Genomic DNA, 16,923 nt, shown 5'->3' on the forward strand with positions numbered 1-16,923 from the left:
GTATTGTGTTCAGTTCTTGACCAACACCAGAACTAGAGGCTCCGTAGTCATAGAAATTCTCAATCATCATGCGCCTTGACCCTCGCAAACACCGCCCCCATAATTGTCAAACAGATAAACAGCATCACAAAGACAATTGCAACCATCCCACAACATTGTAGCTGATTCTGTCTCTGCTCTCGTCGGGCGATGATCCGCTCGCAGGCATCACAGTGCTCATGGGGCGTGGTAATCACCGAGGTGACCAGAGGAATAGCGGATGTCGGATCGGTGTCTCCGTGGTGGTGGGATGGTGACGGTTGTGATTCCAGGTCATCCTGGTCTGCTTGTGCGACTTCCGAGTACTGTGAGATTAAGAGTTGATGTCAGCTTGGCAGGGGTGATGACGCAGTGGGGACTTACTTCTTGGTAGGGCGGGGCTGCCTCGTAGGGTTGCTTTGGAGCCATTCCAGGACTTGGTGGAGTGCTTGGGATTGTTGATAAGACTCCGGTACCGATACTCGCTTACAATGTTGAGAACGCGATGCTTCTGTATGATGGCAGATGTCTATTCTTATGTAGGAATCATTCTGCCTGGGTCGCAATATGGAGGGTGAGATTGCACAGCCTCATGAGGCTCACCATCACCTGGTTGGTTGGCATGGGTTAGAGCTACGTCAGAAATCTTATCACTGGCCTTACGGTGGCTTGGCCAAAGGTCAGGGCACTTGTGGCTGTTTTACTTTCCCAAATGAGCCCCGACACTTTGTGCAACTGACCGACAGCCATTATGCCACAAACCACGTGACACAGACACAAAAGAGACAGACTCGACACACGAGGAGATTATACCCCACACAGGTTGCTTGCTCTCGAAATTCACTCAATCTTACAGTTCAGGACAAACAAGCGCACGGAGGTGTACCTACACGGAAGCAGAAACTATCAGCATATTGACAACGATGTCGAAGCGCTCAAGAACAAGGACGGGCAATCCGGTGGCATTAGAGGCTTGAGTGTCTGCTCTGCACCAGCCACACTTTAGCCGCATCGGGGCCTGGTCAGCACCGGCCGGTATCGGCACGTTGCAACACAGTCAATCACAATCGCACTACTATACAACTTCTCTAGTCCATAACATTGAGAACCAGATGCATTGACATCGAAAGGAATCCATGTAGTCTGTCTCAACACTTACAGGGCATAGCATCACTGAAATGCATCTTTGGTCAGGAACATAGCATACCAGCAGTCTACATTCAGCTCTATCATAACTCTATATCCAGCCCTCTAAATCTATATCCACTCTACACTCCAATCTATATACAAAAAAATAAAAACCACGTCCCCATCACAGCTCAACCAACCCCAAGACAACTCCATGAGACTACCCCAAAATCCCACCCCTAACCAGCCACCCCCTGGCCTCCTCCCAAATCTCCTCCCTAACCCTGACCCTCCTCGACCTCCTTCCCTTAGGTTCCCCATGCGTAAACCCATGCCTACACCCCCTGGCCATAGTCCACTTATACCCCCCCACCTCAAACGCGCGCTCCTTATCCCGCCTGCCCTCCAACCCGGCCAACCGATGAATCATCTCCTGCGCCTCAACCCTCAACAAATCAAACTCCGCCGCAACCATATACACCCTTTCCGGCAGATCCTCGGTGGCCGCATACCACGGACTGAGGAGGGGATCCCTCCGATCCTGGCCGGGACAGACATAGCCCCAATCGATCCACCAGCCGGCGTCGCCCAGATGATCGCGCCAGTAGTCCTGGTAGGGGCGGGCGTGCATCTTGTCCGGCGGGGAGTGGCTGAAGTCCACGATGGGGTAGTAGCAGATCGCAGCCCGAAACTTTCCTTTCAGGGCAGGCAGCTGCGCGACGGCGAGCGCGAGGCTGGCGCCCGCGCTGAAGCCGCCGATCACCAAGCGGGTGGGGTCGATGGGCAGGGCGGTGGGGTCCGCCAGCAGGTCGAGGATCTGCGCCTCCACGTCGTGGATGGCCGTCGGGAACGGGTGCAGCGGGATCTTGCGGTAGTCCAGGCTGAGGACGAGCATGCCCGTGCGCTTGCTCCAGGAGGCGCAGAAGGGGTCGTCGAAGCGCGCCGTGTGGACGGCGAAGCCCCCGCCGTGCAGGTTGATGTACGTTGGGAGGAGGGTCGGTTGGCCCGGCGTGTAGGTGGGCGGGTAGAAGATGCGGGTTTGCAGCGTCGGGCGCGATGGGAGGTGCAGGGTTAGGGTTGGGTGGGTGCTGGCTAGGGGCGGGTGGATGAGGTCCTTGTAGATGGTGTGTATTGTGGCGATGAGTTTGAGGCCCCAGAGCCAGAGGAAGCAGTAGATGCGGTGGTAGAGGGGGAGGAGGGCTTTGGGGAGGGGTTCCACCTCCGCTCGCGCTTTGGCTGCCATGGCGGGGACAGTTGCTTGCAGGTTTAGTTGGGGACCGAAGACGCGATGGGTGATTCAAGCTTTTAGGGGCCGGAGGTAGGCATGATGATTCTGAAGTGGGGACGCCCTAGTCGCTCTAGGTGGGATAGGCTGGTGGAGGGCGCGCTTTGCAAAACTTCATTTGACTGATTTAGATTGGTCGGCGCATGTGGGTTTCAGCTCAACTGTATCGACATCTCAACATTTCATGTGGTAATTTTAGGCAGAATTCTCTGGAAGAGGCCCCTGAAAAGTGCAGTGGAGAATTTTGTTTGCTTTCTTGCGCGAAAGACCCACTTGGGCAAAAGAGCGGCTCCACTTCGGTTTTGCTATTAAAGTGACAGGCTGGAAGCAATTGCAGGGAGTAGATCATCTTAGAGGTGCTGGTATTGCCTGTAGGGCTGACATATTACCCCCAGAATTCAATTAATGTGATCGTCGCTTCAAGTTGGTAGATGCTACGAAAGTCAACCACGGTGTCCAGTAAAAATGTCATGCTCAGGTGTTGACTATGCTGCAAGGAGAGTCAACCCACTCTACTGGAGCACCACTGGTCTGGTTAATCAGCACGCGGCAACTCTTACACTATGTTTATTAATGTATTTACACATTCGAGTAATACAGTATCTATGCAAACATTCCATTTACTATGCGATCTATTTCCAAAAGTCTGATGCATGACACAGAGGGTTTGGCAGAAAAGCCCCTTGCCCACTAGCAAGCATAGTACAGGAATGATATACCGTACATTGAAACAATCCAGACAAGAAAGACAAGAATCAGACGACGCACAACCAATAAAACCACCCAGACCTATTCACAATAGTCGAGAACAAAGGCAAGAAAGCTACAACTTCGCCCTCCTCCCTTCCTTCTTAACCCTAGCACCGGCCCACTCCATAAACACCCCGACCACTCGTTCAATCTGCTCCTTGGTGTTATCCGCATGCACCGTGAGCCGGACGCGTCCCAGCTGCTTCGGCACAATCGGATAGTGCACCGAGTCTACCCAATACCCATTCCCCCGGATATGGTCCGCGAGCTCATTCTCCTCGCCGCCCGGGGTGATCAAGGCAAAGATGGGTGTCTCAAACGGACCCGACCCCCAGTTCTCGGACCCGGGAATCTGAATGATACCCTGCTTGCTGACTTCGGCCCATTGCTTGTGTTGAGTCACCATGCGCTCGAAGTAGCGCGTGTTCTGCTGCAAACGACGGCGTCGCTGCACTTCTTAGTGCTGATGGTAGAGATAGCCGCGGGGGAAAGACTCACCTGCTCGCCCTCCTCGCTTGCGACCAACTCATAGCCCGCGCGCACAGCCGCCACAGTGACGAACGATGGCGCGGTCGAAAACACGATATTGCGGGCATAGTTGATCATGGACATACGCATGGTCTCCGAGCAAAGAACAACAGCTATCAACAACCAGTTAGTGAAATTCTCAAAGTGATCAACCAAAAGGGAGCTTACCCCCCGTCGACCCCAACCCCTTGCCGCAAGTATGCACCCGGATCCCAATCTCCTTCTCCAATCCATAATGACACACCAGCCCGGATCCGTCCCGTCCAATCAGCCCGTTCGAATGCGCCTCATCCATGGCATACACCACATTGCCCTGTGGGAGCACCTCTTGGGAAATGCGCAGCATCTCCTGGATGGGCACCACATCACCATCCATGCTATAGAACGACTCGACGGCCACAAAGACCACGCTCTTGCCGTCCTTGACCCCCTTCTGGTCATCGCGGAGGGCCTCGAGGGCACGCCGGAAATCTTTGAGGTCGTTGTGCGCGAACGACCGGGTCTGCGCGCGACCGCGTCGCATCCCGTCGTGGATGCTGGCGTGGATGTATTCGTCATGCACGACCACATCATCGGGACGCGGGACGGTCGACCACAGGGCGACGTTGGCGTCGAAGCCGGAATTGAAGAACAGGCCCGCCTCAGCCTTGTGGAAACGGGCCAGGTCTCGCTCAATGTCATCCAAGTAGTGCGTTGTGCCCTCGAAGATGCGCGTCGAGGTGCTGCCCACGATGAAGTTGGGGTGCGCGTCCAATTGCTCCAGAAAGCCCTTGGTCAGCGCCCGCGAGGTCGCGATGGACAGGGTATCGTTGGACCCGAAGTCGACCAATTGGTTGACCATACCGGGACTAGGAGGCTGCATAAGGCGCTTCTGGCGCTCACGCTGCTCCAATTGGGTTTGGAGCTTGGAATTGAGGACCTTTTCGCCGGACATGTTCTCTGGTATTCAGGCTGGAAGTGATGTTTCCACTTTTCACTGTGAGCGATGCTGTGTTTGTGGTTCCTTCTACAGTCCACCTTGAGATCGAGTGGGTTTATATAGTTTTGCCGCCAGTAGAGGACCCTACCCCTCGCCTACTCTAACCCGGCTAATGGTCGGCATCGACGACCGAAGTTTCTGTGTTGGAAGTACACATCCATTGAGTATGATTGAAGTCATCCAAACCTTTCGACCAGAACCACATTAGACCCTGGTGGCGAGGATTGGCGGGAAGTTGCGTCAAGATAAAGTTGACAGATTGTCGAGAAGCTGCAGAGCTTGGTCAACCCACGAATCATGTCTAGTCATCTTCAAAATCTTGTTTCTTCAAAGTTCTTCACAGCCTGAAAACTAGTGTTGATTGTGGAATGACATCAGCCTACATGCGAATGTCTGTGCCACGCCCCCTTACTGATTGTAAGGAGCCGTTACCACCTTCCCTGTTTGTGTTCTCGCCCGTGCAGAGTGTGGTTCGAAAGCACCATTCTGAGTCATGTGAGCGATTTCTTATTCTGGACTTCTCTGTAAGGGTGATCGGGGAAGAGATAGTCATTCATCGGATACTGCCCCCGCGCGCGCCCTTCAGGAGGTTTCTCAGCAGGTCACCTGCGGTGTAGCGTCACGACTACCTGAAGCGACCGCTATTCCCGACAGGCTGGTTTGACACCCTGTTGATAGCACCTTCGGTGCAATTAGCCATCCAGTCGAACTTGCCCTGCAGTAGGAAAAGCAGGTTGTCAGATGTCATTGTTTATAGTCTGCCTTAAGGTTCATGCTCGTGAACGTTTCTGGCATTGAGTGACGTCTCCTGTCTTCAAGTGTGGCCCTCCAGGCTTCAATTGCCAGAAAGCTGAAGAATTAGACGCCGAGATAGCAAGTTCTCCGTAGGGTCACATACGTCATTGTATGGAAGCGTGCTGCGTCAATCTGAAGAGGATCGTGGAGAGTGACCTTTGGTATGGGGACAGACCAGGCTCAAGGATATAAAGCCGTGTCAAGGGCGGTCGAAAGTGAGGAAGAAGCACAGTCACCGACGAAGAACTCTTCAAAGGATATTAGCATTTGCACAAGACTATAACAACCCCGAACAATTAAAACAACCATACTTTTACTACAATATCACTTGATCTTGAGCCACCAGCACAACCATCATGGAGAGAATTATTTACGACCACGCTCAGGAGAATCCGGATGCTGTCGCCGTCGAAGACGAACAGGCATCCCTGACCTACGCCGAGCTGCTCGGAGAAGCAGGTCATCTGTCGTGCGAGCTGGGAGACCTTGACCCCGACGAGCCTGTGGGTATTGTGTTGGGCCCTGGCATCAACCAGGTTGTTGCTCAGCTGGCGGTGCGCTTGGCTGGGGGAACATGTGTCCCACTGGAGCCATCAATCCCAGAACAGCGCATCAAGGACCTTTTGGAAGAAATCGAGGTCAAAACGATCCTGATTGAAGAGGATTCTTCGCTGAATTGGCCCGACCGAAAGCTCGTTCAATTCCCAAAAGTGACCGGCGGAAGAACACTGGATGAGAAGCTCCCCAAAGGGTTCAAGGACCCGTCTAAACGCAGCCACATTCTCTTCACGTCTGGATCGACTGGAAAGCCCAAACCGGTTCAGATCCAAGCCGAGGCCATCCTGCATCTTGCCAACAAAACACCAACGACCCCCTTGCTGAAGAACGACCGTGTTGCCGAGTTCAACAACCCGGGATTTGACTTGAGCTTGTATGAGATCTGGGTGACCTTGATTTCAGGTGCCACTGTGGTCGCTATCCCGCGCGACTCGGCCATCAGCGCGGGTGCATTAGCTGAAACAGTCTCAAAACACCGGCTAACCGTGATGATCATCACCACTGCCCTATTTACTATCACTAGTACTCAGGACCCGACAGCATTTTCGTCCCTGCGGCATGTCATTACCGCAGGGGATGTGGCAAATGTGCGTGCCATGAAAGATGTGCTGCAAAAGGGCGCTCCTGAGCATCTCTGGAATGCCTATGGGCCAACAGAGTGTGCGACCCTGGCTACTATGCAGGAAGTCACACTTGAAGAAACTGGCAGAGACCGCATTGGTATCGGTAAGGCGGTGGGGGATTTGGAGCTCGTCTTACTTGACGAAGATCAACAGCCCGTGCATGAGAGCGGCAAGCAAGGGGAAATCCACCTTGGCGGACCACAACTGACGCCCGGATACTTGAACCGAAAAGAGCATAACGAAGAGCGATTTGTTGATATGAGCAGAGAGGACTTGGGCCTTGGCGAAGGCACAGTGCGTCTGTACAAGACTGGAGACTTGGCCGAGTGGCGCGAGAACAGCGATTGCCTGGATTTCATTGGCCGGAACGACTCCCAGGTTAAGCATGAAGGCTTTCGGGTTGAGCTTGGCGAAATTGAGCGAGCGCTCATGTCGCACGATGCGGTTCACTCAGCAGTTCTGATTCATCAGCCACCTTTGACAGAGGGAGAAGGCCATGCTTTGGTTGCCTTTGTGTCAGCTAAAGATCTGGACGAGGAATCGCTCATGGACTACGCTCGAGAGCGTCTCCCACATTACATGGTTCCCAACGCAATTGAGTTCTTGAGCGATTTTCCACTGACACCTAACGGCAAAGTGGATCGTAAGGCTCTGACTCAGCAGCGACTTGACGCCTTGCAGGAGAAGCAAATGGAGGACAAGACAGAGAGCACAGTGCCCAACGGTGAAGGGCCACATGACAAAGCAGGAAAACTTCGGAGACTCTGGACAAACCTGTTACATCTGTCCGAAGAGGTGTCTGATGATGACGACTTCATCTCTCTAGGCGCCAGTTCACTTCAGGCTGCCTCGTTGATTAGCCAGATACGCCAGGAATTTGACGTTCAGGTTTCGATGCACGATCTCCACGGCCACTCTCAATTCAAGCAGATGCTGGATTTGATCCAGCCTAGCGAGCCTCGACACAACAAAGCACCTGACGATACTCGGGTATGGAAGCAAGATGTGCTTCTTGTTGACGACATTGACATGGTGCCTCAATGGGAGGCCGAGGGCGAGGGTCGTGTGTTCATCACTGGTGTGACCGGGTTTGTGGGGGCCCACCTTCTGTCTAACTTGATGCAACGACCAGGAGTGAAGCAGATTGCATGCCTCGCGCGTAGCAGGAAAGACATAAGTGCCTGGGCTCGGGTTCAGCAAGCTCTTGAGCGATACGACGTGTGGCCTGACAAGCTTGAATACACGCAGAAGATTCTCGTGCTTGAAGGTGACCTCACTGATTGGCATCTAGGCCTCGGACAGGAGAAGTTCACATGGCTTTCAAACTGGGCATCAGTGGTCTTCCATCTTGGAGCCAAAGTCAACTTTTGCGAGTCGTACCGAGAGCACCGCACGACAAACGTCGTTGGCACCAGAAACATCCTCCACCTCGCCGCCGCAGGTCGTCGTAAAAGCTTTCATTACGTATCTAGTATTGATGTCTGGGGGCCAACAGGGAACATCCTGGGAACAGAAGAGATCTACGAGGACGATCCCCTTCAGCCACACATTCAGGGCCTTCGGTATGACCTGGGTTATGCGCAGAGCCAGTGGACAGCGGAGGCGATGGTGCGCCGGATGAGGGACCGTGGCTTGCCGGTGGCCATCTACCGGCCAGGTTTTGTTGTTGGCCACAGCCAGACAGGAGCCATGAATCCCGACGATTTCGTGGCCCGCCTATTGATAGGCTCCATCAAGGTCGGTGCCTTTCCCCGAGTGGTCGATCAACGTCTGGAGTACGTGACAGTCGACTACGTGGTTGACGCGATGATGGCCATTGCGACCCGCAATGAGAATTTGGGACGCTCGTACAGCTTGTTGTCACCGGATGTCAGCAACTCTGTCACGGTCGAACAAACCTGCGACGTGCTCAAGGAGGCAGGCTATCCCCTCGAACTACTCGATTTTGAACAGTGGGTTGAAAGGGTGACCCACAGCGATGCAGACGGATTATTGACGCCGTTGATGCCATTGTTCCAGGAGCGGGTGTTGGGGCAGTTAACGCGATGGGAAGCTAGCCAGTACAGTCCGGTCTATCGGTGCGACAACGCACTTAAGGCTCTCAGTGACAATCCAGAGATCAGGTTTCGACCGTTTGACGCGCACTTGTTGAAGAAGTTTATTTCTTTCTGGGACCGGAAGGGATTTCATCATGTTTGAAGCGATTGGTCTTGGCGCATTTGAAATTCTATTGAGGCAATGATCTTGTTGGATTTCATGTTCAACTTAACATAGCTTTGAGCTTAAATTGAACCACGGGTCCCATCTTGCCTCCTCGACGGGGCACAAACTGGTTGATTGTAATTCGGTGGAATAGACTGGATCCGATTGAAGGGTTAGATTAAAGGTTTGGGAATGTTTGCGCTGTGCACCAACCTACACCGTCTTTTCAAGCCCCTTATATGCAACGGGGTGAATGGGACGGGACAAGTCACGCATTCGTAAACTAGTCTATATTAATATTGGGCATTGACTCGAACCAGCTGTCTTCTTCAAGACATAGCCGACCAATACTTTGGGGGCGTTTCTGAAGAACTGGGTGAGCCGAAATGCAGCCGATCAGCGAGTCTCTGTGGTAAGGGCGTGGCTATTGCCGAGAGGCGCAAATTCGAGCTCACACAACAAAACAAGTCCGTCTTCATCACAATAGCTTGTGGTTTGGTGGGATTGCAAATGATCTCAATTGAAGTGGAACACATGCTGCAAACTCAGACATGCGCCCAACCGTTGGCGACCAGAACTTGCATTTCATTGATTAAGCAAAAACCACCGCTTTCTCGCTGCCGAGGATGATCCTTCTCCCACTTCGCGACACGACTGCGAACGACTTGCATCTTGAAATAGGAAGAGGTCGTCCAGCGGCGAATCCGATTCTCCCAGAGAGCCACGGCAAGATTTTGCAAGGACAACCATGCCCGAGTCGGATGCACCGCAGCATACGCTTCTGGATTGTACCCGACGCGGACCTGAGGATTTAGGTAGACTCCGTGGAGTTGAGACAAAGGGTTGTCAGCGTGGATGAGGCAGCACTCTGAGCCTTCAAGGTGAGATAGCGAAAGGGAGTCAGGGACAGCACGGAATCGCAGTGGTGGAGAGGACACGAAAGGCGTGGCGGGCATTACCACTAAGAGAGTCAGTCTGGTACAACACCAGGCGCAGATGTATCACCTACCCATCCCGTTCCAGCAGCTTCTGACTGGAATTGGCTCCATGCTGATGAGTGCTCGACGCGAGCTGCCAGAGCGGAAGTATGGCCAGGTCTGCATGACGTGCTCATCGCTCTGGGAATCACGCAGAGCGAAGGTATCGTAATATAGAGGGGGTTTGGAGAAGTCCAAGGAGCAAGCAGCCCCGTAGACCCCGTCATTGGTATTTAGCAAGGTCGCTACATCGTCGACCTAAAACTTCACCCATTAGTCACACACTCGTCGGTTGCTTCGAGCGTTGGAGTAGGCCATACCGTAAACACGACATCATTCAGGAAAAGCACTTTGTCAAAAGTGATCCCTTGTCGCGCCAAGTCTTCCAATGGTTGTAAAGTCCAGTTGCGTAGCCGAGCCAAGTATGGAATGCGTCGAAGCTCTGTCCGTCCCCGCGGGGTCTTAATCCAGCCATCACGCCCGGGCGGAGCGGAGATTTCATCCTGATGTGTTGTGTCGGACAGAGTGATGTTGCGTCGCACACCAAGTCGGTCTAGTCTTGTATCCAGCTCGCGCAGAGCTCCCTTACTGTCATCCCAGCTACCACTTTCCAACACGCTCACAAAGACGTTCTCAGAGCCAAGGGTCCGGACCAAGTCAACGACGGCGTCATTCCAATGGCTTCGGAGGATGCGCTCGTTGTTCCAATGAGTACTGGCGATGAAGATACGATCGGAGGGTAGCGGGGGAGGAGGGCGAGCGTCCACTAGGGCGATGTGGTGGTGAATCGAGAGGACCTGGAGCATTGTCCAAATCACTAAGCCGAGGCCCACGAGGAGGGCGACGCGTCGGCGGAACCCATATCGGCGGCGGGGAACCCAGCGGGGACCGGCCTTGGAGGAGGCAAGCGGGGAGATCATGGGGACATTCTTTCTTCGCGAGAAGACAGTCAAGAGACGATCAAGTAGTGACAGTAAAAGAAAGCGTCATTGAGGTTCATTTGTGTCTGGTTCATCGGTCTGTCAGACCGATACCTGGTGTTGACCAGGGACGCCAGGAGCGAACGAAGACTCGGGATCAAAAATAGAAACCAGGGGGGAATCCGCCTTTCGCGCTAATCCTATTTTTGACAACCTGGGATTTGCGACCGGAGCCTTCTGCAGCCTGGTTGATCAGGCATCAACCCCTCAACACGACATTTTTGCCACAGAAGTGGTCTCGCCATGTAAGTCTGATAATGCTTTTTGCTGCTCTTGAAGCTAATCAAGATGACTTATTATATCTGGAATCTCCTTACCAAGTCCAAACAAAAACTACATTTTATTTGTCGCGAGGCCTCATGTCAATACATAGCGGGCCGAGGGGGTAAGTTACAGTGGTTATACTGCGGTTTGCTCCGGTTATATAGAGTTATAATAAAGTTGTATAAAGTTCTGACTAATTATAAGCTCTTTAAATCTAGGAGTACTAATCTTTATATAAATAATAGATTATACTAAAACTATACCTTTTCTACTAGATCTAAAGTAGTTTTTATACTATTTATTATTATAATATACTTTAATCTTAGAGTTATACTAACTGTTATATTTTCTATTTATACTTATTTATAATAGTAATTCAAACTATTGTTATAACTGTTTTATTTTATAAACTAAAATATAAGTAAATATAATCTTATTTAAATCTTACTAAAAATAGATATTATTTTATCGAAATCTTACTAAAAATAAGTATTATTTTATTAAAACCTTACTTTACTATTTACTTTTTTCTTAATATAGTCTTTTTAATTTTTTATATATATAATTATTTACTAAAGGCTAAAATCTCTTTTTTATATAATATATTTTAATTTTTATATTTTTTATTATTTATTTTTTTATTCTTTATATTAATCTTTCTTTATCTTCTTATTTTCTTTATTAATTTTTTTTTATTTTTTTATTCTCTGTACTAATCTTTTTATTTTTTTAAATATATTTTAAAATTTATATTCTTAATATTCTTAATATCTACCTTCTTTTATTTATAAGTAAAATAAATAAAATTAAGTTTCAGTATTTATTTCAGCTTTAAAACTAAGATTTTAATATTTTTTTATAAGTAGTTTTTAAAATTATAGAGCAACGCCCAGTAATTTTTTATAATATATAATAATATCTTTTCTTCTTCGTTGTAATATACAGCGATTTTCTATAATATATAGTAATTCTCTATAATATCTAGTAATATAATCGGGCTGTATAATAAATTAATCTGTTTATTAGCTATATATAGAAGGCTTCTAGATAATATATATTTAGATAATAATAATAAGAACAAAAATAAGTAAGTAATAAAATTTAATCTTAAAAAAAAATATACAGAATTATAGAAAATATTATATTTAATTTTATATAAATCATAGCTTAACTGGCTGAAATTATTATTAGTTAAATTATATTAGATCGAACTGTAAGACAACTGCTTAAAATATATAAAAAGAAAAAGAAGAAGTATCTTACTAGAAACAGTATAGAAGTATCTGGTTTATAATAAAATAAATAAATAATAATAATTCTTAGTATTTATTTTAAATAAGTAGAGCTGGAATAAAGCTGACTATTTTACTTGCTTTTTATAAATAATAAAATATATTAATAAGATAAATTATAAAGATGTTTTCTTTCGGCGGAATATAAGTAATAATAAAAAAAAAAAGACTATCTAGAAGATCTATATTATTCTTATTATAATATACTTATCTAGTTAAATCAACTAAAAATTAGAAGAAACTTCTATTTTTAGAACTGTTTACTTCAAAAATAAGTAAAATAACTAAAAATATTAGATATTAGACTAATATAAAGAACTCTTATAGAAGATATAAACCTATATAAAACTAAAAAGTTAGATCGTTATATTAAAAAAAAGAGAAAGACGAATATAAAAAAAATAGTAATAAAGCTATCTAATAATATAAAAGACTTAAAAACCGGAGTTTTTAAATTAGATCTTAGTAAAAACAAGCTTTAGTAGCAAGCTGAGGCCTTAAGCAGAAAAAAACAGTTATAATTCTTTTATAAATTAAATATTTATAATCTAACTAAGTTTTTCTGATTAGTAGTAAAAATAAATTAAGTATTAATTTTAAGTAAGTTAAGAAATCTTACTGAAGCCGAAAAACTCGTCGAAAAAATAAATAAAAATAAGAATAAAAATAGTTTTAAAAAGTTTACTAAAAATATTAAAAATAATATTTTTAAAATATTAAAATACTTAGTTATATCCGATTTTAAAGCTCTACTGATAATAAGTAAGAAAAATAATCTAATAAAAATTACTTCCGAGAAGCTTAAAAAGCTGGAGTAAATCCAGCAGTCTATTAATAATCTTAATTATTAAAAAAAAAATTATTTAAAAGTCTATTAAAATCTTAGAATTAAAAATTTAGAGTATCTGTATTTATTAGATATAATTATATCTACAGTATTAAAGTTTTAATAATTTATTAAAATCTGGACTATTATTAAGATTATAATTAAGAAAATAGTATAGAAAATATTACTAGCGGATACAGTTAGACTAGAAAAAATATAATAATCTATTAGTATTATTTTTATAATAAGTAATCTAAAAAATCTTAATATTAGATTTTTATAATTAACTTCTAAAAGTATATAGTATATCTTAGAAAAAAAACCAAGTTTAAAAATAAACTTATTATAGAAAAACTAAAAAAGCTGATTCTAGTACTAATACTACTATATCTGATTTACTAATAATAAACTAAGATTTTAAATATTATAAAATAGTTAGTATTATATATATACTATAAAAAAATATAAAGCCGGAAGAATATTAGATAAATTAATAATAAATTAACAGCTAATTATAAAATCTTTACTAAATAAAAATAATATTTAACAGTTGTATTAAATAATTATAATATATTTAAAAGCCGCTATAATATTTTAGATATTAAAGCCTGGTATATATATAAGTATAAAAATAAGTTTAAAAATAAAGAAAATTATCTAAAAAACTATTCTAATAATATTAAAGATTATTTTGGGCTTATTATTCTAAATAAAACCTATAATTTATATAATAAGATATTAGAAATATCCCAGGCTGTATAGTAGATCAGAAACAATTTTAATCTTCTATTTATAATAATATTTTTTTTTAATAACTATAACAGTAATTTTATTAGATATTTATAATTATTTTTTAAAAGATGTTTAATATCTAAAATAATAAGACCGGCAGCTGTAAAAAAGATTCTAACTATATTTTTAGATATTTATTATATAAATCTTATTTTCAGCAAGATTTTTTTTAAAAAATATATTATTTATATAAATCTAGATAAAAAAATATAATTAGTACAGTTTCGTATTTTTTTAAAATATTTAATAATCTAGAGAATTCTCGCGTTTACAATTCTATTTAAAAATAGCCGGATAATCGGTAAGAATATTTCTTCTGTAATATATAAAATATTTAATATAAAGTTTAATTTTAAAAAATAAAAAGTCTATAAAACTTACTGGATTAAAAATTACTATATTATAATATTTAACTAGTTAGACAGAGAAAATCTATAATACCGGTAGACTATAATATATTTTTATTAATTAATTTTAGAAGTTTTATAGCTTGGTATAATTCTGCTTAAACTAACTTTTTTAAAAATAGATTTTTTTAAAGCAGTTAATTTGCAAAAAAAATATAAACTAATATCTAAATAAATATAATATTTATAAAAACAGAAATAAATTAAAAATATTATTACTGTTAAAATATTTTATATATAATCTAAACCTCAACAGAAAAGTAGAAATAATTTATAAGTAAATATAAAATAACTAGTTATACTTATTTAAGAAATACTAAAAATATAAGTTATACTAGAAATTCTGTATATATTAATATAGTTTAAAAAAAAAAAGTTAATTATATAGATATAGTTTCCGGAAAAAAAATTTTATATTCTAATAACTTTATAAGAGGCCGGATTTGACGTAGAAATAATTTATAATAGTCTAATAGCAAAAAAAAAAGCTAATATTATTATATATTTTATAAAAAAATTTAAAAAATATATAATTTTAATTATATTTTTTTAACTTAACTCAACTGGTCTTAATCTTTAAAGATTTTACCAGAATATATACTTTTTTAGTATACTATTGTTATATATTTAAAAAAAACAGGCTATAGAGTGTTTTTAGCGGTTAGATTAAAAAAAAATTATTTATATCTTTAAATATTATATTTTTAATATATTTTAGATAGTACTGAACAACCGGTCGAGTAATAAAGCTTTTTTTAGTTTAATAATTAAACTATTAAGGTCTTTAGTATTAATTCTAGATTCTAAAAAAGAAAATATTAGTATACTTAAAGTTGTTATAAAAAATAGTAAGATAGTATATCTTGAAGATAAAATATCCCCCGAAGAAAGTAATATTACTGATTCTAAATAAATTCTTAAGACTTTTATTTTTTTACTTAAAGATATGGCTTTCGAAAACTCTAGAAATACCAAAAAACAAAATTCATATAAAAAAATAAAAAAAAATAATAAGATTAAAGTAAAGGCTGCTAATGCTAAAAAAAAGAATACTAATATTAAAAAAAAGAATACTACTATTAAAAAAAAAACTATTAATACTAAAAAAGAAAATACTAGTAATATTAAAAAGACTGCTACTGCTAGAGAAGAGAATATTACTATTAAAAAAAAAACTACTAATATTAAAAAAGAAAATACTAATATTAAAAAAAAAAATACTAAATAAATTACTAGAAATATATCCAGACAAATTGCTTTTTAGAAGATATTTAAATTAGCTTAATCCAAGTTTCTTCTAGTTTATTGATTTATTCGAAGAGAAATATATTAGCCTAATATATATTCTTTTTAGTAAAGATAAGCTTTTAAAATATAGTAACTTATTATATATAGAACACGTCTCGGATAAGTATATATTTATAATATAAAAAATAAAATTATATTATAAAGTCTAAAAAATTATATAATTAAAAATATAAAATATAAAACAACGCGTAAGAATTAGAATTTAAATAATTTTCTAGTATTAACTGGATGTGTTTTAAATCTGACTTAGTATACTAGTAAGTAGATTAGATTCTAAAAAAAAAAATAAATATTAGAAAAAGACAGCCTAACTACCAGAGTTTATTATATAATAAAATAGATATATTTTGCTTATTTTAATATTAGATTTTATATTAAAATTAGTTTAGATTTTAGATTATAATTATTAGTTAATACTGCATGTGTGGACAATTCTTAGAAATTAGAATATATATAAATATATAATATTTAATAATATTTAGCTAAATAGTATATAGTACTAATTAGTTATAACAGTTAGAAAAAAAATCTGATCTAAAAGGTGCTTAAAGTCAGTTAGTATTATAGAAAATAAAAAAACAAAAGACTACTTCTATTTATATTTTTAATAAAAAGTCTATTTAAAATAATCCTTAAATTCTAAAATTTTTAAAAAAGTTTAATTTATATAAATTATCTTAATCTCAGCAGTAAAATTAGTTTTTAGAATCTATAATAAAGATTTAAAATTCTCCGATTATATTATAACCTACTTTTCAGTATATATTATAATAAATTAAGAGAATAAAGAATCTTTAGAAAACTATTTAATCAAGTCCAGTATTATCTAGTTCTAGATTAATAAAATATTTATTATTAAATTTAGAATTTCTGTATTTTTCTTTTAATTATTAGAAAGACTCCTCTAAACTTTCAGAGATAGAAAATCAGAAATTTTAATATTTTACTTAGAATATCCAAATATCTAAGGCTGCTTATAATTTTATTTTTTTTAAAAATAATTTTTTGTTTTTGTTTCAGTTTAAGTCGGATTCTATTATTTAGATTCCGATTTTTTTACTAAAACCTGAGAGCCATAATTAATAATAATTAAAAAATTCTAAAGCTTAGACTAAATTGATATAATTTACTCACCGGTAGTTTTTTTTAAATCTTAATAATTCCCAACTTTAATAGCTAATAAAGATAATATTTAAAAGATTAAAACTAAG

At 41.2% G+C, this 16,923-nt stretch overlaps 4 protein-coding genes across 4 annotated transcripts; 1 reads left to right on the forward strand and 3 right to left on the reverse strand.

Annotated features, from left to right (window-relative positions):
- Nucleotides 1–59: 59 nt before the first annotated feature.
- Nucleotides 60–2,389, reverse strand: BO95DRAFT_466833 (alpha/beta-hydrolase; the record flags this gene model as incomplete). Its single annotated transcript, XM_025589248.1, has 2 exons — nucleotides 60–344; nucleotides 1,520–2,389. 2 exons carry the CDS (start codon nucleotides 2,387–2,389, stop codon nucleotides 60–62), a joined length of 1,155 nt encoding a protein of 384 aa, XP_025439077.1.
- An 865-nt stretch (nucleotides 2,390–3,254) lies between these two features.
- BO95DRAFT_370730 (aminotransferase class I/II-fold pyridoxal phosphate-dependent enzyme) lies at nucleotides 3,255–4,643 on the reverse strand (the record flags this gene model as incomplete). Its single annotated transcript, XM_025582929.1, has 3 exons — nucleotides 3,255–3,634; nucleotides 3,676–3,822; nucleotides 3,878–4,643. The coding sequence occupies 3 exons, from the start codon at nucleotides 4,641–4,643 to the stop codon at nucleotides 3,255–3,257; spliced, it is 1,293 nt and encodes a 430-aa protein (XP_025439078.1).
- A 929-nt stretch (nucleotides 4,644–5,572) lies between these two features.
- Nucleotides 5,573–8,893, forward strand: BO95DRAFT_234865 (acetyl-CoA synthetase-like protein). Its single transcript, XM_025581301.1, has one exon. The coding sequence runs from the start codon at nucleotides 5,840–5,842 to the stop codon at nucleotides 8,861–8,863; it is 3,024 nt and encodes a 1,007-aa protein (XP_025439079.1). The 5' UTR covers nucleotides 5,573–5,839; the 3' UTR covers nucleotides 8,864–8,893.
- Nucleotides 8,894–9,411: 518 nt separating this feature from the next.
- Nucleotides 9,412–10,763, reverse strand: BO95DRAFT_370658 (glycosyltransferase family 69 protein; the record flags this gene model as incomplete). Its single annotated transcript, XM_025582925.1, has 3 exons — nucleotides 9,412–9,827; nucleotides 9,876–10,101; nucleotides 10,164–10,763. The coding sequence occupies 3 exons, from the start codon at nucleotides 10,761–10,763 to the stop codon at nucleotides 9,412–9,414; spliced, it is 1,242 nt and encodes a 413-aa protein (XP_025439080.1).
- Nucleotides 10,764–16,923: the final 6,160 nt, after the last annotated feature.

This window comes from Aspergillus brunneoviolaceus (assembly GCF_003184695.1).
Source record: "Aspergillus brunneoviolaceus CBS 621.78 unplaced genomic scaffold BO95scaffold_64, whole genome shotgun sequence".
In the NCBI taxonomy this organism is placed as follows: Eukaryota; Fungi; Ascomycota; class Eurotiomycetes; order Eurotiales; family Aspergillaceae; genus Aspergillus; species Aspergillus brunneoviolaceus.

Bases quoted from the DNA above. Each gene is read 5' to 3' on its own strand.
- BO95DRAFT_234865 (XM_025581301.1), top strand. From the start codon at position 5,840: ATGGAGAGAATTATTTACGACCACGCTCAGGAGAATCCGGATGCTGTC.